The 23254-nt window shown below is 49.4% G+C and overlaps 1 protein-coding gene across 3 annotated transcripts in view; it reads right to left on the minus strand.

The window, feature by feature from the left end:
- Wwox (WW domain containing oxidoreductase) overlaps positions 1 to 17429 on the minus strand; it is an 889380-nt gene extending 871951 nt beyond the window's left edge. For all 3 annotated transcript variants that reach the window (XM_047527374.1, XM_047527375.1, XM_047527376.1), the window contains exons 1-4: positions 17217 to 17429; positions 11352 to 11416; positions 10429 to 10486; positions 7055 to 7233 (exon numbers count right to left, since the gene is read on the minus strand). In XM_047527374.1, the coding sequence (XP_047383330.1) occupies positions 7055 to 7233; positions 10429 to 10486; positions 11352 to 11416; positions 17217 to 17323 (409 nt within the window). In that variant the 5' untranslated portion in view covers positions 17324 to 17429. The remainder of the gene's footprint in view (positions 1 to 7054; positions 7234 to 10428; positions 10487 to 11351; positions 11417 to 17216) is intronic.
- Positions 17430 to 23254: the final 5825 nt, after the last annotated feature.

Raw genomic sequence — 23254 nt, forward strand, 5'->3', positions numbered from 1 at the left:
GCCTCTACCAATGGGGATGTGCTTCCTGGTCAGTCCAGTGGCACCTTAACCTAAGAGAGCTTTGCAAGAAGCCTTCTGATGGACCCAAACACTGCTCTGAAGAAAGGGGAGGATCCATGGCTGGGCGCCGTGGGAATGCAGTCCAGGGCAGGAGGTACACAGATCACACTGTACCCAAGAGGGGACGGTCCAGGGCTGAACAGCCGTCACTGTCACCTGCACCGTCCAGTCCACAATAATTCCCAAAATAGCCTCCAGTTTTAACAATTTATTTGATAAACAACGAACACATTGGCACATGGATGATCGAACATCTTTAGTGGAATAGTTTTAGGACGATACAGGTTTATATTCACAAAGATTCCAGGTGCTCACATTTTCAAAAGAGAAAAAGTTGCTGAGAAAAAGAATATAAATAAAAATACAAAATATAGTGTATTCATTTTGTTCCCATTTGGAATTTAAAAATAAGCAGTTTATAAAGCAGACTGTTTTCTTTTGGGCCAAGTTTCTGTTTGACAGCTGCAGGATACAACTGCTGGGCTGCCTCAAACTTCAGTCATGCAGCCAAAACCCAAACCACCCACAAGACTCGGAGAGCACTGGCTATCTGCTTTATATTAAGCATTTGGCTTCAAAAACTGCGCCCAAAAGGATACATTTTCTTCCAGTACAAGAATGTATCTCTAATAAACAATCTAATTAAAATACATTACATAACACTAGGTAAGGCTGGTGGCAGCGGCAAGGGAGAGACATTCTTAGGGAAAACCTAAGGTCCCCAAGGCGATCTAAATGAGCTTTAAACAGAGGCACTAATATTTAAATATTACAATTTCCACTTAGAAAAAAAGAAATCACATTATTGATAGACCAGCACACTCAAAACCAATAATGTCACCAAACACATGCCCTGTGTCATTTGGCAGAACAAGGGGCTCCCTGAATACAATGGGCCTTTTTTATTAACTGGATCTCTTCATCCTCGGCATTTCATACAAAACAAAAACGCAAAGCAAAAAGATAGAGAAAGAGACAAACAGAGACATGAGTAACAGTCTTCGGCTTGAACTCTATGGCTGAGATGTACAAAACCTAAAAGATATGTTAGGAAAGCAAAAGGCATTATTTAACAAAAATGAAAGCAAGACTGGCTAGAGGAAGAAAACTATATCGAGCCGCTGCCTCTTTTGTTTGATGGAATCAAAGGGCAACAGAGCCCTCTAGTGGACAAAAAAATCAAAACGTAAACCAACGTTTGAGCTTGTAGGTTAATTACAGGAAACGCGTGAACTGCTTTCATTGCGAGTCTTACCATGTCACTGTGTTATGCAAAAGCAGAAGATGAACTGTCTCAATTGGATTTTTGAAAATGATTTTCAAGTCTTACATAACACTACAAACCCGCGACTGGGGCGGATGACATTTTAAAACATTCTCTACATCACCAGTCTGAACCTTTTGGTCACTGCACAGCCGCCTCTGCGACCCTCGTCTGTTAGGCTGACACTGTGAAAAGGTTAAGATCCGAACTACATGCAAATACAGAATTCAGCTACAACCTCCCATGACAAACGTTCTGGCTGGGGCCTGGCCAGGCGCGTGCACAGAGGGCTGCTGGAGGGCACGCGGCGGAGGACCAGCCGGGTGCACGTGCACAGCCCGCATGCACACGCCTCCTGTGGGTTTTACACGGGGTCCTGGAGCAACGCGATGAGCGTCAGAGTCTCAGACGGCCTCGTGCTCCCAGGAGGAGTTTGTCAACACTGTGCGCATGTGGTTTCCAGGTTCAGTAAGAGCATTTAAAGGAGAACAGGAGCAGAGTGTGGTGGCCTGAACCTGTGGTCCCGGCTCCTGGGGAGGCTGAGCCCAGTGAGACCCTATCTCAAACAAAAAAAAAAAGCGAAAGGTCGTTCAGCTCGTCAGGTACTAACGAAGGGACCAATTCTCAGCGTTCGCGTAATGGCATCTAGGACTTCTCCCAATACTGCCAGAACTTTCAACAGTTTCTCAGAATGAAATAATTTCAGTTCATCTACTTACAATACATGGGTATATTTTAGCATAAGAGCGTAGCTGTCACAAATATTTTTAATTAATCCCCAAAAGGTTACTTGGATTATTTTGGAATTCTTCCTCTTCTTAATGAGCATGTTCTTAAAAGAAGATAAATGCCAAGACCCCAGTGGCACAGACCTTGTCAACGAGTGGAGAGGAGACCAGCAGTGTGGTGACCTCACCGGGACACCTTCTGCCCAGGAAGATGACCAGATGTACGTGGGCCCAGAGACCCGGGTTCACGGGCCTTTGAGAATAATTGGGGGCAGGGCGGGGGGAGGGAGCAAAGGGCAAAATTTAGATACAGAAAGGAAAACAAAGACGCGGCCGTATAAAGGAGGCTGGCATCGTGTGAGCTGGGGAGTGTGTCTTTAAACCTTAGGGACAAATAGCCTTCTCTTCCTGAAGAGAGGGATTCTCCTGTCACTGCAGGACAGGGAGCATTTACGCCAGGTACGGACTCGTCGTGGTGACGATCTGTGGGATCAAAGTGCAGCAATATGTACAATCAGAAAAATGAGAAATTACACTCCATTTATGTATGATTTATCAAAATGTATGAATGCATTCTACTGTCATGTTCAACTAATTAGAACCCATTTTAAAAATAAAAATAAAACTGCAGCAAGCACGCTTCACACCATGGTTTCAGTTCATGGTTTGGAAGTCATTCCCCGACATTTTACAAGTGGGTCAAGATAAAATTACAAAACACTAACACTTGAATTCCCTGTTAAGAAAATCTAATAGCTTCATTTTGCTTAAGAAGAACAAATTCGGGGTGCCTTCCACAGCGTGAGCATGGATTTTTTGGTAACTTCAAGTGTGTCAATTTTGATGTGTGTGTGTGAGAGAGAGAGACTGGAACAGCCTCGGGAGGTGGCGGCAGCGGCAGCAGTGAGGACGTCGGTCCGGAGTGCGCTGGAACTCACCAAGAGGTCAGTGGGCACTTGCTCTGGGGCAGAACAATCTTGGTTTTATTAATGGGTCCCCTGGTTCAAAAATCCAAACCAGGCCAGGCTATTTCAGATTTAAAGCCACAACACTTGATACAGCCCGACATTATAAAGGCTCAAAAGATGGAAGAAACTTTTCATCCTGACTCAACTCAGAAAGGAATTTAAAAATCAAATTTGGCCACCACTGGTCTCAGGTGGCAACAAGCAGAAAGTCCTCTCTTCGCGACCCTGAAGCTTAGATTGAAGAACCTAATTTGCTCGTACGTGTTCATGGTTCTAATGGGTGTCTGACAAGGCCCTGGCTGCTTCCCCACAAATACGATGATAACACGTCTGCAGCTCCCAGCTTCAATCTGCAGGGTTTCAAACGCAGACAGTGAACAGAGGCCGCTGCCCCAGGTCTGGGCATTCACGTCGCCTGCCTCACCAGGAGCCTGCTCTGCTGACGGCCCCGCAGGCTGCAGGCGACGGGGCCACTGTACACTCAACCGTGTGTGATGGCCGAATCAGCTCGACTGGCGGGCCAAGTCTGGAAGCAAGCCACGGGCCTTCCGTGGTGCGGCCTCCCTAGCCTAGGAAACTCCCTCTCCTGAGACTCCGCAGTCCTGTGCCAGTGTTCACCGTGCTGAAGCCAATCCACTTGCTTTTATGAAATCAGAGCCACCACGGCTAACTTCAGGGAGGCCCTCCCGCTCAGTCTACGCTGCCACCAACAGCGGTGACCTCCCTCGCCTCGACTGGGTGGCGGTCGGGACTGTGGGGCTCCGGGCCTCTTGATCTGCTAGCAGCAGCTCTGGGTGAAGAGATGACTCCCCCTGGAAACTGAGATGCTGATCTCCAGAGAGAGGTCCACAAGCTACAGCTCTCAATCTACAAACTTCGTCGGGTTCATAAAGCTGGTTAAACAAAGGTCAAGGAGAGAAGAGTGTTAGTTTCTGATGAGACAACATCCAAATCCTTGCAGCTACCTAAAACAGGGGACGCCGGGGGAAGGGGACGCGGGTTCCCAGCTACAGGCAACTGCTGCCACCATCCTCCTGAGGGTGGAGCGTCCACTCATCCAACCTCACTCACGGGGCCAACTGAGGGAGCATGAGGCAGCACTTCTTTGAGAGGGGCCAGGCCACCTCACGCAGGCATCTCCAAACCTTCTCTGTGAAGGCCACATGACCTCTGCATAATGACCCAGTCCTGCTGGTGACATACTAAACAGGAATGGCTGTGTTCCAGTGAAACTTTATTTACCAAGTTAGGCAGCAGGCCAGCTTTGGGCCAGATTTAGCACAGGAGCCGTACTTTGCCCACCCCCCAGTCCGGATGGCTGAATCCAGTCAACGGAGGTAAAATCCAGTTACAAACCTTAACTGTAAAGACAAGGACTCCAGGAACCCACAGCGCGTCCAACACTTCCCCCAAAGCCTCCTCTCGTCCAGAATTGACCTAATCCTTTTCAACTGAATTGAGTAAGAATGTCTTCGACTGCCTTAGCGATATCAAATATCAAAAATCCACAATAGTTCTGTATCACTTACAGCCGGGGAAGGAAGGCGTCAAGAAGACAGAACTGCTTAAATGTCACTTCAAGGGCACAGGATCCCAATGCAACCCCATAGGGAGAAATGTGCCCTTCCTCATCCAGGATCCTCTCCAACAGCAACGCCAACATCCAACGACACAGCACCTCGTGGGAAGTCTTTTTTTTTTTTTAAGGAACCGTGGGAATTACAGATTTGCAAGTCAGACTTTGTCGGGCACGTCGGGCACCGGTTTACAGCTGTGTAGTCACCACTCTCAAAATAACCACTGCCACCCATGTCAGAGACAGGCGTTCCCAAGGCTACTCGATTGCTCGTCTAGAGAGTGGTCACCGCTGGTGGGAACACCTGAATGTCTTGGAAGCCAAGATGTCCAGTGCACTCTGCAAGCAGCTATTTCATCTGAAACGCGCAGAAACGAAGAAGAGAGGACAATTTACAACCTGGCAGGATGCGCAGCTCAGTGGAAGAAAGAGCTTTATCTAGAAGCCACAGCCACCGGGGCAAGGGCACTTTCTGAGGCAACCACGCAGGACATAAAGGGGGCTCAGTCGTGACGGAAGCCACGTGCCTCTCTGTCTGCAGCCTCTTCTTTTCTTTTAGCCTGATGCCAATGCTGCAGAGGAAGGCGATTTGCAAGTCTTTGAATGCTGGAATTTGCAGCGTGCTATTTCAAACCCAAGAATAAATAGCAGCAGCCCTCGCTCAGACTGATGCTTCCCCGACAGGGGAGTGGGTTGACAGGTGAGGGCGACGCAGAGGTGGGGCAGGAGCTAGGGAAGAGCCGTGCGTGCCGGGCAGGAAAGCTGGTCTCCCGGGACCTTCCATACCTTTGGCCTGCCCCAAGCTCATGACCGCCACCCAGCCCGGCCAAGGACACCTGCCGCAGCATCCACAGAATGAACTGAGGACAGAGGGAGGAAGCGTTTGGGAAGTGGGCCCCGAAGAGGCACAGAGGCCTCCGGCTTGTTCCAGAGCTCGGAGGGATCAACAGCGGCTCCCCTGCCGCACTTCAGTCTCCCCTGGTCCTTCCACCATAATCAGACAGCCATGCAGGCGAGGCTCCTTTTATGTTCCAAGGCAACTCTGAGGCCTGCGTGCCAAGATGTTTGGAAGTGCACTGGGCACACCCCAGGTCTGCTCTCTAACTTCAGGTGGGGCAGCCCACACCCTCCCGCAGGAAATCACCACGTGCACCCATCTGGCTGATTAAAGAAAATCTGTGAAGCTAAGAGTAAAGGAACGAGGTCTTTCGGTTAATTTTCTTGTCAGCTTAAATAAACAAAGGTATTCTTCCTAAGCCCTTAAATCTTTTTTAAGTTATTCAGCACGGCACCGGTCCAGGTCCTGCACCATAACAGTAGTCAGCACATTCAACACAACACGCTGCCTCTGGGACCCCGAGGATCCAGCTCTTATCTGTAAGATCACATCACCAGTTTTGACATCACTGATGATGGTACAGAATTCACCCCAATGTAAGGTTGAAAAAATGGCTGAAGCCCAGGATGAAGTCTTCGGAGTTGATTGTACATAAATCCCTTTGAATTTTTTTAAACTCCATTTGCCTCTTTACCTTAGTAGGCCGGTGCGGTCAAAGTTCTGTCTGGGACCCCAGCCTCACTGACCCTTTCAGAATGTTGCTGTGCTTGCCCTGAAGGTGCTGGGGAATGTTTCTGGAGGGCCAAGGAGTCATTCGGCATTAGGAAAGAGAGAGACAGGAGACACAAGACCAAGAGAGAGGCCACCATGGGCGCATCAGGGGCTGGAGGGAACAATCCATTTCCTTTATCTGTAGGCAAATCTGAAGATGCAAACACTCCTCAAAGTGGTCGACTTCTACTAATTCAGAATGGATACACAGGGACCAAAATGAAACAACCCTCCCAAGAAAGATGTTGTGAGCACCTGCTTTGCCTGGATGCTGAGGGAAGGTCACCCTCTCGGCCAGCCCTCCATGCAGTGGTCACTGTGCCTAATGCTGGCAATCAAGGGGGTTAATTGAGAAGTGAAGACGGGTGAATTCTCCAGTTTTAGAAAGCAATAAGATCCTGTTCCCAGAGGAAAATGATAGTGCTGGTGACCCGTAAGACCTGCAGGATTCTTTGTTCTGAAGCCACGATGCGCTGTCCCTCCCCGTATCCTGTTACCAGGCAATTTTGATTTGAATAACCCCAGGTAACTGGAATATGTCGCACACTTCACAGACCAGGTCACAGACTCTTGGATTCAGACTGCTGTCCCTAAGCCCTGAGTACCAAAATAGCCCTGGTCCTTTGCTGAGCGTTCAGCTGTCAGAACGCCCAAGGTCGCCCACACAGCCCTTGTGGGGTGCTGGGGCTTAAAAAGCCATGTTTTAATGAAACAGCAGCCGAAAGGCTATGAGCACACTTTAAAATTAGAGAACCACCATAAAATTTTCACTATTGCTAGATCTAAACGGATTTCACACCAGCAGTCACAAAAGCTAAGCAAACAGAACAAGGAAAGCCAACAGCCTACCTATTCCTGAGTTCGCTCCGGTCACCACGACCACCTTGCCACTGAAGTCGCGGCCCTGCAGGATCTCCATGGCGGTGGTGCTGCCGTCGTAGCGCTGTCTGCTGCTCGGCTTTGTGGGACTGTCATCCACGGTGAAGGCCAGCCTGGGGTCCAAGTAGGTGGTTCTTTTATTTATATGGCTGCAAAGAACAGAGACAGCCGCGAGCGAGCGGTGAGCGCTCATGAGGACAATCTCCCAATTATGGTAACCCAGCATCCCTGGGCCACAAGCCCAACTAGTAGGAGGGCCTGCAGACCCTCTCCTGGTCCCTGGCAGGGCCACAGTGCTGGCTGGGAAGAGGGTCACGAAGCCCTCCCTGCTGAGCTGCAGAGCACACTGCATCAGACAGTGCCCACGCCTCGCATCCCTGCATCGCAGAGGCAGCTGCTGGGCAGGCCCTGGGGTTTGGCTTAATTCAGGTAAACGCGGCCACGAGATCTGTCAGTCACTACTGTGCACAGATTCCAATGAAATCTCTCCGCCCTGTGCAAGTGCCTCAAAAGACTGGTGGATAAGCAGAAAACTTAAATTGATAAAAAATTCTTAGTAGTAAATATGAAGCTGACCAACTAATGAAACTCTAATGGTTTGTAGCTTAAGACCACACCCAGACCTCCTATAAGTATTCTGCCTTTTTGATCTGGAATTACCTAAAATTTATATAACATTAAAAGCTATTGAGAAATATGGATTAGTAAGTTGCTCCTTGTAACAGAATTTATTTTTTACATTTTAAATGTGTTCTTGGGAGTTAAGGTAAAGACCTCAAAACAGCACAAAAATATCTTAAAAACTATTAAGAACCCTCCAGAAATACATAAGATTTCATGATATAAAATGTATTTGTGTATATAAAATTACATGGTTGAAGGCCAGGGATGTAGTTCAGTGGTAGAATGCTTTCCTAGCAGATTGTGAGGCCCTGGGTTCAATCCACAACACCAGAAACAAATAAAATACATAACTTAATGTAAAATCTATTCCTATCACTTGTAAATATTAAGACCCAGGAATACTTAGACCTTTATTATACCACAGCCTGCCAGGTGACACACTGAGCCCAAGGTTACACACAGACAATAGTGCTGTGCTGTGCAGGAGTGACTCACGCTGGTTTGCCAAATGTGCATTCTCCCCTGACCCCTCAGCAACTTCACCTTGGTAGCCTAAAATTGCCTATGGTCAAAGAAACAAACTGTGCTTTCTTTTCCTTCCACTAAAGACCTGATTGTTAAACAACAAGTGCACGCCACTGCAACAGCTCAGAGAAGTGAGATGACAAACCAGGGAGTTGAATTCCAGCTTGCCTCCAAAGCCCACGACTTTTCTAAAGTAGAACAGCAGATGGCCAAATATGGCCCACCAACCACTTGTTGTTATAAATAAAGTTTTATTGAAACACAGCAATGACCATCATTTTTGTATCATCTACGGCTCCTTCAGCATTACAATGGCAGAGCTGAAAAACTCCAACAAAAACCATATGTCCCCCAAAGCCTAAATCATTATCTGGCCTGTTACAGAAAAGGTGAAAGTCCCCTCTCCAGAGTAGACCAAGGGCTCTCAAGCTACCCTTGGAGACCTTGTTAAAGCACAGTTGCCAGACCCACCCTTGCAATTAGGTATGGGGTTCAGGGAAGTTACCAGGAGATGCTAATGCTGTGGATCCGAACTATGCTTGAAGAAACACTGCTCTAGGTCAATTACAATTACACCATTTCAGGGAAAGAACTTCCCTAGCATACATACAAAGGCAGAGACTGCACAAGAGAAAACACACTTGACTACACAAAATTTTAAAACTTCCACCATTAATTTTTAAAAGAACCAACAAAGTTAAAAGAAAAAACTTGGGAAAAAAAAAAAAAAAAAAAAAACATTGATAACAGACAACCGAAAGGCTGGTATGCTTCATTTGTTAAGGAATAAGACTTATAAGTCAAAGAGGAAAAAGCCTTTTACAAACCAACAGGCAACAACACGCCGCCCGCCCAGCCTGTGCGTCTCCTCTCTGGGGGCTGCCCGTGCAGCTCAGGGACTCCTCGAGCAAGCTATGGCCCATTTGCTCCCAATCCTGGCAACGCAGCGCAGAGTTCACATATTTGTTCAAAAACCACTTGAGCCAGTTGTTACTATAACTACATTACTTAATGAACTATTATTACACGAACTGATAATGAGAGGTGAAAACAAAGCCTCTCTCTAACTATGAGGATCTGGCTGAGTGCTTTAGAGAGCTCAAAGGCAGGTAGCTAAGAGGAGGCTCTGGTTCAGTCGGGTACGGTGAAGACACTAGAAAATGCCATGAAGTTCCAGAAAAGATGCAGCATTCAAAATTTCTGAAAAGGTAAATTTTTGATCAACTTTAAAGAAAGCAAAAATAGAAACTGCAGATGCTTCGTCCCAGGTGTGCTCAGAGAAGGAAGAGCACTTTGCAATCCATAAGCAGCCTGTCCTGACCCCAGAGTGTTTAGGTCACTTCTAAAAACAATGATTATTCCTGTTCAGAGGGTGGCTCAGTGGTAGAGCACTCGGCCAGTACGCACAAGGCCCTGGTTTCAGTCCCCAACACTGAAAAAGAAAAATTCTGCTTAAATCAATCTATTAACCAACCTATCCTAATCTGGCAAATAAACAACCTCCACATTAAACACTGACGGTCAGAAAACAGCCCCTCTTAACTACAAGGGCTGAGAGTACAGACACATAAATACAGATGATGAGAACCACACGTCACTCAGGCAGCGTGCTAGAAGGTGGCTGTTATTATTACTCGAATTTATTCTAAACATAGAATGAGAGATGTGAAAATGGGTTACAGATAAGGATACCAAAAAATAATCATAGATTCCCAATAACAGAAACTTAACAACATCAATCCCAATAGGCAATTTTATAAAACTGTAGTATATCTGTACAAAGTAACACTCGAGAGCCATAAAATATTCTCTTTAAAAAATAAGGATATGAGAAAATGACCACAATATATCATGTGGAAAAGCAGGTTTTTAAACCATTCACATGGTGAAGACAGCCTGGGACACAAAACAGACTGGGGAGGCGGTGGGGAAGACAGGCTGGAAGGACAATCCCCAAACGGTTGACAGCTGTTACTCCTGCTAAGGGTACAGGCATGCACTACTGCAGACTTGTCTACAACCGATGTGTATTACTTTTATAATTAAAAATACTTTTACAATTAAATATAATGTGGATACTAACCCACAAAAAGGGAGGGTGGGGAGGGGAAGAATAGAAGAAGTAAAAAAAATAAATAAATAAAAATTCCTGTTAAGAAGGAAAACGGCCAACAGCAGTTTGAGTACACACTTACTCGACGAAAAACACTTGTCCATTCTCGTCGGTTTCTTGTTCCCATCCATACGGCAAATCTGAAACAGGGAAGATGACAGGTCTGTGAGCACCAGGCGACCTGAAGCCCCTTCCCCCGCTCGGGCTCAGGAGAGGAGGCGCCACGCCCGCCAGCCCTGCCCCCAGGCCCAACCCTCCACAGCAGCCTGGGAGCAGCTGCAGAAGGCGCGGGGCCCCAGCTGTATTCCTCGGGTCTGCCTCTCGCTCAACGAAAGGCTGCTTCGCTCCCATTCTAAAATGCTCCCTTCAGTTCCTGCTTTGGGGGGACCCTTCCCCGTCGCTCAGATCAGTGTGAATTCTCCCAAGTAAGCGCAGAGACGCCTGGGCAGGCGCACCAGGCACGGGACACCATTGCATGCTGGTGCCCACTGCCTCCTGTGAGGTCACACAGCAGCTGGACTCTCAGGACGTCGCTTCAGCTGGACCCTGAGCCTCTAAGAGCGAGAACCTTCCTACATTTCTTTCCCTTTTGCCATTCTTGTACGTCTATCCTGTGCCCCACACACTCACTGAGAAGCACCTAGAAGTCACGGTGATCTTTATGGAATTCCACTAAGCACTGACACACCTAATCCTGTAGGACAAACCAAGAGCGATTCTCACACAGTGCAGCTACAGGAAACCTCAGAGACCCCAAAGGCCTCGTTCTTTTTAAGACTTTTTTGTTTAAGACTAGTAAGAAATCACCCCCGCTACCCCGAGACCTTACCATCTCCTTCCACCAAATGCCACGGGCTCTTGGAGTAAGTCATTTAGTTCCTTGATGGTTCTCCACCAGTGCCTTCCCAGAATAACCCAGCGACCTGTCACCTCACTGTGACATTCTCCCAACATAATTAATGTTTCAAACACAAGACTGTCTCCTTATGACAACAACATACAAACCTCCTGCTACTCGTTTCCTTTTTCCAGTTTTCGGATGTTCCCATTGAGTCTTCTCCTCAGTGTGACTGTTTATAAAAAAAAAAAAGAATCCACAGTACTATTAGTAAAAGTTAGCATTTCTAAGCAATAATCAATTGTATTAAAGTTGTTCAAATGACACCCTCTCAAGAGTAGTCAAAACAAACTCACAGAACAGAAATAAGCAAACGTAAATTTTACAGCTCGCATTCCTAGTTGGAGAAGTAATCCTGCAGAAATGTCCTGAGCAGCCTTGGGCGGGGGGTACAGGGCAGAGGAGGAGAAGGGCACCAGCTAGGGGGCAACTTCAGAAAGCTCTGCGGATCACCCAGGATACCCAGAGAGGAGTTTTGTATTTGTTTTTAGTCTAGGATATAATAATAAAATTCATAAAGTCTAATTTATAATGCAGATATTTAAATACAATTTGAATATGTTAATCTTCTTAAATGTGCATTCTTTCCACAGGTAAAACTTCCAAGTATTTCATAAGCACCAACTCCTCAGTGCCCACAGGGGCGGTTGAGAACACAGGGAGGTGGACTCTCAGGCACCCAGTTGGGCACCTCTGGTCAAGCTGTGCACCTTTCCTCCACCTCTGAGCCTCCGTTGTCTCATCTGCAAAATGGAAACAATTCTAGTACTGATCCCAGGGGGCTGCTCTGAGGACACTGCATAAAAAGGGTTTCACATGGTTTCACATGAAAGAAGTCTTCAAAATTGCAAGCCATTATTTGAACAAATCGACTATACAAACTGGCCTGATTTTCACAACAAACTTAGCATTTTATCTCAGAACAACATAAAATCATCATTAAAACAGTGGGCCAAGGCTAGCAGCACCTGTTACCAGGTGGCAAGGCATCCAGGAACACAGAGTCACTTCAGGAGGGACACAGCCAGAGGCCGGGGGAGGCTCCGAAGGCTAAGTGGACTTCTTAAAAGTCCACGTATTCTTGCAAAATAGAAAACAGTATTAATCACCATCATCCAGACAATAAAACATGGACACTCCTTCCTTATGTTGGAAAAATAAATATAGAGAGCATGAACTTTCTGGAAAATTTTGCAAGTCATAAGCAAGGGCTGTCTTTTCATGAAGTGTAGATTTCTGGTCTGTTTTTTTGTTTCTTTGTTTTTTGTTTTTGGTTTTTTTTTTTTTCCACAAACTCCTGGCAGTGGGGCCTCTGCCCAGTGCAGGGACACTGGACTCACAGGCAGAAGGAGCGATCTGCCAGGACTAGTTGAGGTCACCCAGGTGTGGCTCCTCTCCGCCTGCCTCACAGAGCTGCTGGAAGGTGAGGCACTTGACCCTGGACATGCTTGATCCTGATTAAATCGCGGTGCCAGCGGGCGCTACCAGTGGCAAAGGTAAACCCCACGCTATGTCAACTACCACGAATCCAATTTCAAAACGGAAACTGCGACTCCCTCCAAAGCACAACCCTACCCGCTCCCCCCACAGCCCCAGGGGAGCAGCAGGAAACCACGCCTGCTCATCCTTGCCAACTGAAGGCTGTTCGACTGGCTAAGCCAAACACAGCGGCAGCACCCCAAGCCCCTGCTCCTGGTTTTGCCAGGTGAGCACTCCTGCAAGGTAAGAGACGTGGCACTGTGGCGTTGAGAGGAATCTTCGTCTCCTGGGCACACATCAGACAAGCCTGCAGTCTAGCGTCCAACAAATCTGCACTCAAGAAAGTGACCTCTAGCCAGGTGCAGTGGCTGCCACCTCGGCCTGCAATCTCAGAGACTGGGGAGGCCCAGGCAGGAGGATCACAGGATCAAAGCCAGCCTGGGCAATTTAGTGAGAAACTGTCTCAAATTTTTAAAAAATGTAATAAAGGTCCTGGGACAGAGATCAGTGGTAGAGAGTTCCTGGGTTCAATTATTCCCCGTACTGCAAAAGATAGAGCTAGAACGTGACCCTAAGGGCAGAACACCAGGCCCGGGCGCAGGCGAGCCAGGGTGGCCACTCAGCCCACGCAGCCCGCTGCCCCACGCCACAGGTCACAAGTGCAGATTCATGTGGCAAGTGCACGCTTTCCAGAGCAGCCACAAAGCACACTCAGAGCGTTTCTCAGGTATCCTGGAAGACATTTTAAAAACAGAACAGACTCTGTCAGCGTGTGTTCTTGGCAGTGACAAGTTGTTCAAACCAGGGTTTCTTAGCCTAGCACTACTGACGTCTGGGGCTGGGGCTCCGGGGTGGGGGCCCCTATGTGCATCCCCGGCCTCGCCCCCAGGTGCCCACACACCAGCCCCCACAGCTGTGCCAAAAGGAAGTGTTCCCAGACGTCACCCATCGTCCAGGGCAGGACACAGCTGTACCTGGCCGGGGACCCAGGCCTGAGTGAAAACGGGGTACTCCGGGAGGGAGGTTGCGAAGCCTCGAGGCCCCGGCCCTGCTTCCGCCACTCACAAGCCCATGCCTTGGAGCAGATGTCCAACCTCCACAGCCTCGGCTTCATCGGTGCCTGGGCACAGGAAGAGCTGCCTGGGGTCATGCAGAACCCGAGGGTGAACACGCAGAGCCAAGAGCGCACCCGCCCCAGGGAGGATTAGTCTAAGTAAATGCTTATACGCAAAAATTAATTAAAAGTATTCTTTTTAATTATAACCTTAAATGACTTTTTAATGAAGAGAAAATCACAACACATGTCCCCCAAGTGTGATCTTATTCCCCTTTAAACAGAAGTCCTCCGTTTCTTCTTTCAGGAAGCTTTCTGTCATTTAAAGAGATAATTAACAGTGATCTTAACTTAAACCAAAGGATCAAGATTAAATTGATATCACACTATGTGAATTCCACGTCCAAGTGCGCTCCCCTAAGGCTCACGCTGTGAAAGCAGGGGCCTGCAGCGGCCAGCGAGGACAGCCACCTGGGCCCGAGGGTACCCTCTCCTGCGGGGCTCGCCACCTCTCCAGGCTTCACAGGAAAAGGGAACAGGGGAGGAAGGTCCAGGAAAGCCCTCAGGATGACAATGACACACCGGACTGTCCCTCCAACCCCATCTCCACAGCGGGGCTGCCCTGAGGTGGTTGGGGAGGCGCGGCCCTGCCAGCTGGTGGCTCAGGGCTGCCTTCAGGGATGTGATGTCCTAGAGCACCCGGCCCCGCCCCGCCCGGCAGGCTTTGGAGCCATGTGACCTGTCCTCCCAGGTCTGAGTGCCTGTGGGCACAGGGGCCCAGGAGCACCCACACACCTGGACGGTGCTGAAGCTACAAGAGGGGAATTCCACAAGAGCCCGAGGCCTCAGGGGAGCTACGGCCTCTGTCCTCAGGCACGGCCTGGCTGCAGGGGAGAAAGAGTATCTGGAGAAAGGAAGGAATTGCAGGGTGGTCTGAGGGCCCATCAGCAAATTTCACCAAACTCCAAGAGAGTGTCACTTCCCGAGTCAGGAGGGAACAGACAGGCAGGATGCTTGCAGGCCAGGAGCGATCAAGGGGGTGGCGGGATCGCGAACAGGTAGAGCGATCCAGGGAGCCGTCAGCCTGCGAGTCAAAGAACAGAGGGTCTGCAGAGACACGCACCCCTGCTGGGAGCAGCCAGCTGGGTCGCAGGGTCAAGGTGACATGGGGCCAGACGGGCGAGTGAGAGACCAGAGACACTGCTGAGGGCGGGAGAAGGACTTCTGCAAGTGCCACATGCCTGTGGCGTCCCCAGGAAGGAAGCAGGTGGGCAAAGCCAAGCCACAGGAAGTAAGGTAGTGGGAGGCAGGACCAGCCTGGGAAGGAAGTCCCTGGGCCTTAACTGGAAAAGCAGCAGGGGCCCCTGGGGTACCTGGCCAGAGGACAACAGGGGAGGGAGGCACAGCAGGGCTCAGAAAGCCAGAAGTGCCTTGGGGTCTAGTATGCCACCTGCCCTCAGGCCCCGGGGAACCTTCACCACTCATCCCACGTGCTTCTGTTGCTGCCACAGCTCCTGGGCGCCGAGTCTGGGGAGGCAGGTGACAAGAAGAGGCTCCTCCTCGTGGAGGGACACGGAGAGCAAATAGGAAGAAACGTGCCAACAACACTGAGGACCAAGAAGCAGACCGCCAAAGGGATGCGCGTCGGGGTGGGGCGCCCAGGCAGGGAAGGTCTCTGGGGCAGTGAGTGACGTCTGGGTTCAGCTCTGAGGAAGGAAAAGGGGCAGTGCACACATCTCCAGGTGCAGGGGCAGTGGCCGTGGGGGGATCGCCTGGACTCCTGCCCGCTGACGCCCTCTCTGCTGCTAGACCGGCCCCTGCACTCCCCCAAGCCTCAGTTCTTCCTAAAGACACGAACCTACAGTCAGGCCTGGGCTCCTAACCTGCAGGGGACCCCGGGCCTGACAACCGGGCCCCGCTGCTCAGCAAGGCACACAAGGGCCTCTGTCACCTGGGTCCTTCCTCCCTGCCTCACGTGAACACGACCCGCCTGTGGTCTCCACTCACCGTCCCTGCCCGGGCTGCCCTGCTGCCCACGCGCTCCATCACCTTCTTCCCCTTGTGAGACACTGCTCCGGTGCCAAGCCTGCCAGGTTGCCTCCCTACTGTGCGCCCACCTCCCCACACACTCCTCACGCTAGACAGCCTGCCGCTCGGCACACACATGGCACTCAGACTAATATGTCACTCAGCTCATGAGCACAGGCAATGACAACTGGGTTGAGCATGCTGGCACACAACTGAAATCCCCATGCCTTGGGAGGCTGAAGCAGGAGGATCACAAGTTTGAGGCCAGCATGGGCAACTCCAAGACCCTGTCTCAAAATAACAAAATTGAATGTGAGGATGTAGCTCCCTGGTTCAATCCCCAGTACCCTCCCCCATGAAAAAAAAAAAAAAAAAAAAAAGACAACCGGGTCTCACTACCTCAGTGCCCAGCAAGAAGCTTGAGGCTTGAAGGTTAGATCTCTGCATGTCCTGAATGAACCAGATGAATTAGAGGCTTTCTTTTTACTTTCTTTCTTTCTACCTGGCCACCACAGAGTGCAGCAGTCACAACCTTGGGTAGATCACAATCACCAGAAAGATTTCAGTCTGTCAATCAACCTACCCATGGGGAGAGGGAAGGGCCCAAACTAATTAACTCAATTTCTGGAGGTGAAGGACCCAGGAAAAATTTTTATTCTACATAAAAATCACACTGTATACTAATTTGTTTCTAAAAGCCAGGTAATAATCCACTCATCTGGAAGGCTTTAAAAAACAGACACTCCCCAAGTGGAGAGTCTGCAGCAATGGGTTCTCTACAGAGATCTGATGTCTACTTTTAAGACATTCCCCAAGTTATTCAGAAACCAAGCCTAAAAGACACAGCTGGAGCCACCAACACATCAAAAAGACTAAGTGCTAAAGAGTCCTGCGTTAAGTGTTTTATGCACACTGCCTCAATGGACCCTTATAGCCACCCATTTTACAGATGAGAAAACTGAGGCTCGGTTCTTTCAATAACTCAAGATCACACAGTTAATGGAGAAAGGGTCTGCTAAGGTACCCAAAAGTTAAGTTATCTATGGCATTTGTTTTTAGGATGATATATACTCTTAGACCTTCAACCCAAACCTCCAAAGAAGGAGCTGAGCATGTGCATTTTTAAAAATTTGTCTCTGGTGGAACAACATCGGCCATCACCGCACCGTGCAGTGCTGCCTCCTGAACAGCAGAGGGCGCGCCTGGCCGCTGCCGGGTGACCTCGCTTGACCCAGAGCCCACAAAGGGGCCGACCCCTTCTGGGGACCCTCGGGTCTTTAACGATCGCTGTCAATTAGCACCGCCCTCGCCAAGCCGGGCGGTGCAGCGCCCCAGGCTCGAGGACGCAGGGTTCCAGGTGCGTCCCCGAGAGGTGCGTCCCAGGCCCAGCGGCCCCACTACGGCCCCTTACTTGGCATAGTACACCCAGCCGTCCTTGGTGGTTCTCTCCTCCCAGCCCGGGGGCAGCTCATCCTCGCTGTCCGTGTCATCCAGGCCGGCGTAGCGCAGGGCTGCCATGGCGGATAGAGGAGGCGCTCGCCCGCTGTCCCGCTCGCGCGCCGCCGGGTCTCCTCGCCCAGGAACTCACTCCTGCTTCAACCGAGCGCCGCGCGCGCCGGGGCCGACCGCTCGCGCCTGCGCACCGCGCTGTCGAGAGCCGCGCAGCCGACTCCGTAGTTGTAATCCAGTCTCCTAGGTTTTGCAGCTGCCGGCATAAAAGGGGAGGAGCCTAAGGAGGCCCGCGGTGAAAGCGTGAAAGAGACGGCGCTGCCTCACGGCTGGAAGTAAAACTCGGAGGAGGCCCAGCGGTTCAGAGACGGGGCGGAGTTTCGTCACTCTGCGGGAGGCAGGGAAGGGGCGTGCGCATCCAGTCACGGTCCAGGACTCCGCCCGTTGCTGGGCGACCTGTAACACTTCCGCGTGGTTCTGACCAATCCTGCAGGAACCTTAGCAATTGAGCATCCTGGGAAATGTAGTTCAGGCCCAAACGGAATAGAAGTGGAGCCGAAAAGAAGGATTCTGATGGGGAAGTCCTGGACTCCAGCCCCTTTTTATTTTAAGACCTCCTGGAGAGTAAACATTCTTGATTAAAAACCTCCTAGTTGCCATCACTCGGGCTGATTCACAAGTTTTGTTGTGCATAGATACATGGCATTATAAACCTGGATAATTAGAATTGCAAATTCTCACGCCTCCTGATTCCCTAGTCTTGCAGAAGGTCCTTTCAGTCATAGCAGGGTTCTGTTGATAATAACGGCTAACTTCATGGATTCCTTAATGTGGCGTGCTGGCCAGGAATTCATGGGCTCTCTTGCACATATCCGACACTTCTGTGACATGACAGTGCCTCAGAAGGATAGTTAACTACCCCAGAGACCACAGTTAGAAGAGAACAGAACCAAGTTATTGGGGCAGTTGGGACCCCCTTGCTACATCACATTTACTTATTTATCCGTGTACTCCCAACTAATCTAAGAGAGCACCACATCTTATATTTCCTTGGTTCACTACCACTTGGCAAAATGCTAAATTTGTTAAATGAATAAATGAAAATACGATTTTTAGATTTAGCCCTCTGTGAATCAACCTAATTAAAAACTAATTTTCCAAATTTACAAAGCCGACTGCCTCCTGTCATCTCTGAACACTTGATGAGTATACTTTCTATAAACATTCTGTATGGAAAAGGGGAAGCCTATCTTCAACTTGACCTTCAACAATGCTGCTTTTTGTCTTCAAGTCCTAGCAGTGATTCTTACTGTAGGATTCCTACTTTGCATGCTCTTGAGGGAGACATGCTTTCCTGAACAGGCCCAGCCAAAAGCTGACGTAATGAAAGCACCTTTTAGTGAGACCACGCTTGCTGTCTGAACTTACCATCACATGAACTTTCTCAGACCTGTGTGCATTTATATCTGCTGCCCCTCTGCTTGTCTCTAGTTGGCCCCTCTCACCTCTCGCCTAAGCCCACTTAACTCCTGTGATATGAATAGACTATTGGCTCACAGAGTCCCCTGATTGCAGACAAGTGAATGGATACAGTCAAATGGATCAGCCTCAGTTTCCCTGACCATCCACGCTCTCTGTTCAGGCAGTGACTGCTTAGAATGCTCTTGGGAGGGCTGGGGAGATAGCTCAGTTGGCAGAGTGCTTGCTTTGCAAGCACAAGGCCCTGGGTTCAATCCCCAGCACCGCAAAAAAAAAAAAAAAAAAAAAAAAAAAAAGTAATCCACTTTAGATTGCTCTTGGGTTGTCCTGGCCAGAGCATCTACTGACACCAGTTGCCTGTGAATTGGCAACAGGTAAAATCGTATAGTGTCCTCCAAAGTGGGTCATGGTCCCTCTGGTAGAAGTCTAAACTTCAGGGTCAACCCTCTGTTGTTCCCTACGTTATCGATTCCCTCCAAGGCTTCTCCTGTTGTTGATGCCAGAGTTTTTCAGCCTCAACACTACTGACATTTGGGGCTAGAAAATTCTTGGTTTGGGGGCTGTATGTGCATTGCAGGATGTTTAACAGCATTTTTATACTTCTACCTACTAGATGCCAGTAGCATCCCCCTGTCCCAGTGGTGACATCAAAAATATCTCCAGAAGTTGCCAGTTTGGACCCCAGTTAAGAACCATGGATCTACTGAAATCTACAGATTGCAGAATTTATAGTCTTTGGCTTCAGTACAATACTTTGTATTAGGAAGGCTCATCTGATCACAAGGAGCAGAGACTGATTCTAGAACTAGGGTTTAGGCTGGGGTTGTGGCACGTGCCTAGCATGTGTGAGGCCCTGGATTCTATTTTCAGCACCACATATAAATGAATGAATAAAACAAAGGTACCATCAACATCTAAAAATAACTACTTAAACAAGGAACTAGGGTGTAGGTCAGAATTCTCATGAACTGAAATGGAATACAGATCACATATGAGGAAACCCAAGGATGGGTCAATTTTTTTCTCTTGTGGTTTTGTCAACAAACAGGGGTCTGAGGAGGTCTCCCAGAAGGGAGAAGGGGATTTCGACTCAGCCCTGGTAGGTTCTTGACTTATGCCACAGGAAGGAACTTCAGGATGCATCAAAACAGGCACAGAGATTAATCAGGAAAGCAAGGTGATTTATTCAGGAGAGCAAGCACTGGAGCAGGATGAAAACTCAAAGGTGAAGGCATGTGGGTGCTGCAGAGGGAGACTCCCTTCTGGGGTCTTCTTTTAAAGGAGACTTTGTGGACCAGGCATGGTGGCACATGCCTGTAACCCCAGCACTTGGGAGGCTAAAGTAGGAGTATAGCATGTTAGAGGCCAGCCTCAGCAATATAGTGAGACTCTAACCAACATAGTGAGACCCTATTTCAAAATGGGGTTGCTGGAGATGTAGCTCACTTGACTGAATTAAGTTCCCAGTTTATTTATGCAAAATTCCCAATTTATTTATGCAAAATAAATAAATAATACAGTGACCATGGGAAGTCCCTGGAGGTGCCCCTCAGCCTGGTGGGCTCAGCTCTCCTCTCTGTGCAGCACGGGGTGGCTCAAGGTGATCTGGTTCTTCTAGGACCTCCAGATGGTCATCACCCAGTCAAGAGATAGCATTTGGAATATGCTCATGTCTAACAATATTTTCCCTTGGTTTTATTTAGACTAAAGAAAATGTGTCACTTAAGCTAGCAATGTCTGTAGGCATTAATCATATAGACTCATAGTACTCTGAGATCCGTGGGTCTATTAAGAGTTTGTGTCTGGAGGAAGACAGGCCTGGGGAGCAAAGGTGAGGGGCTCAGGGCACTGCTTAGATTTGGAATTACAGTTTCTAGCCAGCAGCAGTGGGGCTCGCTGATAATCCCAGCAGCTTGGGAGGCTGAGACGGGAGGACAGCAAGTTCAAAGCCAGCCTCGGCAACTTAGTGAAGCCCTAAGCAACTTAGGGAGACCCTGTCTCAAATTAAAAACTCAAAAGGGCTGGGGACGTGGCTCAGTGTTTAAGCACCCCCGGGTTCAATCCCGGTACCAAAACGAAGAATGGCAGTATCTCTTCCCTCCTGCTTAGTCCCCTTTCCCAGTTCTCCTTATTTCCACTATCCCACTTCCTGTCCACGGTCTCCAGCACCATGGCCCCACCACACCATTTACCAGCCCCAGGCTGCTCTTCTGCTGTCTCTTTACCAGCTTCCTCTGTTGGCCATGGTTGCTGGCCCGCTGCTGGTTACCTTACCCCTGGCTTTGACCTTGATCAGTTAAGAATCTGTCAGCAGGCCAGCCTTGTTTACCTGGTTAATAAGATTTTAATGGGTTGGAGAAGCATTAACTTTGGGAATCAACCGAGGTCCTCGAAATGCAACCCTGAGAACAAAACCTCAAGAATGATTTGCTTTTGTAAGATCACCTGAATCACAATGACTCTTAGTAAGGAAACTGTAAAAAAACAAAAAAGAGCATGTGTTTGCTTGGCTCCACACCAGATGGCCCTCTCTGCCCACGGTTTTGAAGGCTGAAGTCCAGTTTCAGGAAGGATTTCTACATTCTTTCTTTTTTTCTTTCCTTCTTTCTTTCTCTCTTTCTTTCTTTTCTTTTGACAGATTACTTCTACAATAAGTAAATTGCAGACTTTGCTTATTTATGATTCATGTTGAATGCAACTTGGCGTCCCTCAAAAGACGTATGCAGCGTGCTCAAGTTTCAGGGAGAGATTCCTGGAGCTGCATTCTTGAGGTGGTCATGGTCGTGACGACCTCCTTTCCTGCCCCTCCACCTCACACACAAAACACCCCAACAGCTCTGAACCTGCTTCTGTCAAAATCATCATTCCTTGCAAAATCTGGCTGGATGTTTGGGTGCTAAACTCTGCATACTAATAGGGTCTGGGAAGCTTCCAGGGTGGGTCTTATGAACTTCAGGGTATGGTGATGATAAGTAAGGGAGAATTCTGGACTTGAGTCTGGGGAAAAACACTCTCCTAATCAATGGGGCCTTAGTTAGGAAGGTATGTTTGCATTTCACTTATTCAAACAATGAAGCAAAGCAATCATGTCTGAGGAAAACAAAACCAAACAAACCTCTCCTTACAATCCAGAAAACTTGGTCAGGGTGAGATCAACCCAAAGAACTGTAGTGGTGTGAGGCTTCTAAGATTGCAACATGGGATCTACGGGAGGGGATTCAGTGCACAGGGGATGGAACTGCCCAGGAGTCAAGGGGTTAGTGCCCCAAGTCAGAGATGGACAAGGGCAGGTGGACACAGGGTGGAAGGAAACTAGGAGGGGGCTGCCCTGCAGGGACTGGACCTGAGAAAGGACAGGGACTGCAGGCCAACCCCGCAGCAGCCATCCTAGAGGGGAGAAGAGTAGCCTGGTTTGCCATGGGATGAAACTACCCAGAAGCACGCATGGCCCAGGAAAGGCAGGGGAGGGCCTGAGAGCGGCAGAGGGAGCGGGTGCTGACCTGCTCGGCACCGTCCAGGTGTTGGCTCCCCCGTGGAACCAGGGTGGGGTGTGGAGGCAGGTAGCAGGGTCGTTCTGCGCCTCTCAGGTAGGATGGCTGCTTTATCTTACACCCCGAATGAGACACTTTGGAGAGAGAAAGGGGGTGCTATTAAGAATCACCCTGGACAACTTAGAGGTGTGGTCACGCTCCCCTCTGGGACCTCAGCTCATAAGAAGAGAAACCCAGGGAGCCCTTTCAGCAGGGGGCGACACAACCAAGCTTGCACATGTGAAGTCCTCCTGGTTCTAGTCAAGGTTCACAGAGGCTATGCAGGTGGAGAGAGGACAGGAGGGCTCAGTCACCAGGGAGGGCCAACTGGTGCCAACAGAGGTGCGTAGGTCTCCACTCTGCGAACATCCAATGCTTCAGTACCCAGGTAGCAGTGGCTCCCTCCACATCCCAGTACCCTGACGCTCATCTCAACTCACAGCAGGACAACCTGAAGGTGCTCTCGGTGTGTCCAGAGAGCAGGTGGTGTCCCCACTTACTCCCTCAGGGTCACAGGTTGGGACATGCAACCTTTGTGCTCTCAGTTGTTCCTTCTTTCGCCCCAGTGCCACCGGGCTGCATTTGGAATCCAAGCCGTAGTTTCTCTGGGCCTCCTCAGTCCTCCGCCTCTGACCCTTGCCCCATGTCCCGGCTCTCTCCCGGCCTTCACTATGGTCCACCCGTGTCCACTCAGCAATTTCCTACACCTGCCCTTCCCTAAAGGAGGGGGCCTCCACCACCCAGAAGGGGCCGGACACCCATCTTTTGATGCCCAGCTGCTGACAGCACTAAATGCCAGGATCTTGCTGCTTGTTGACCATCCATCAGGAGGTTCAGCTGGCCATCACCACATGGAACCAGAACCGAGAGCAGCGTTCTTGGCACAGGGGACAGTCTGGGGTGGGGGCAACCCTGCTGCCCACCCCCAAGGGGACAATGTGTAATTCAAGGCTGTACGGAAAAAAGACTAAGCAGAGGGGAGAGCAGTGAC

Source organism: Sciurus carolinensis, chromosome 16 (genome assembly GCF_902686445.1).
Source record: "Sciurus carolinensis chromosome 16, mSciCar1.2, whole genome shotgun sequence".
NCBI lineage: Eukaryota > Metazoa > Chordata > Mammalia > Rodentia > Sciuridae > Sciurus > Sciurus carolinensis.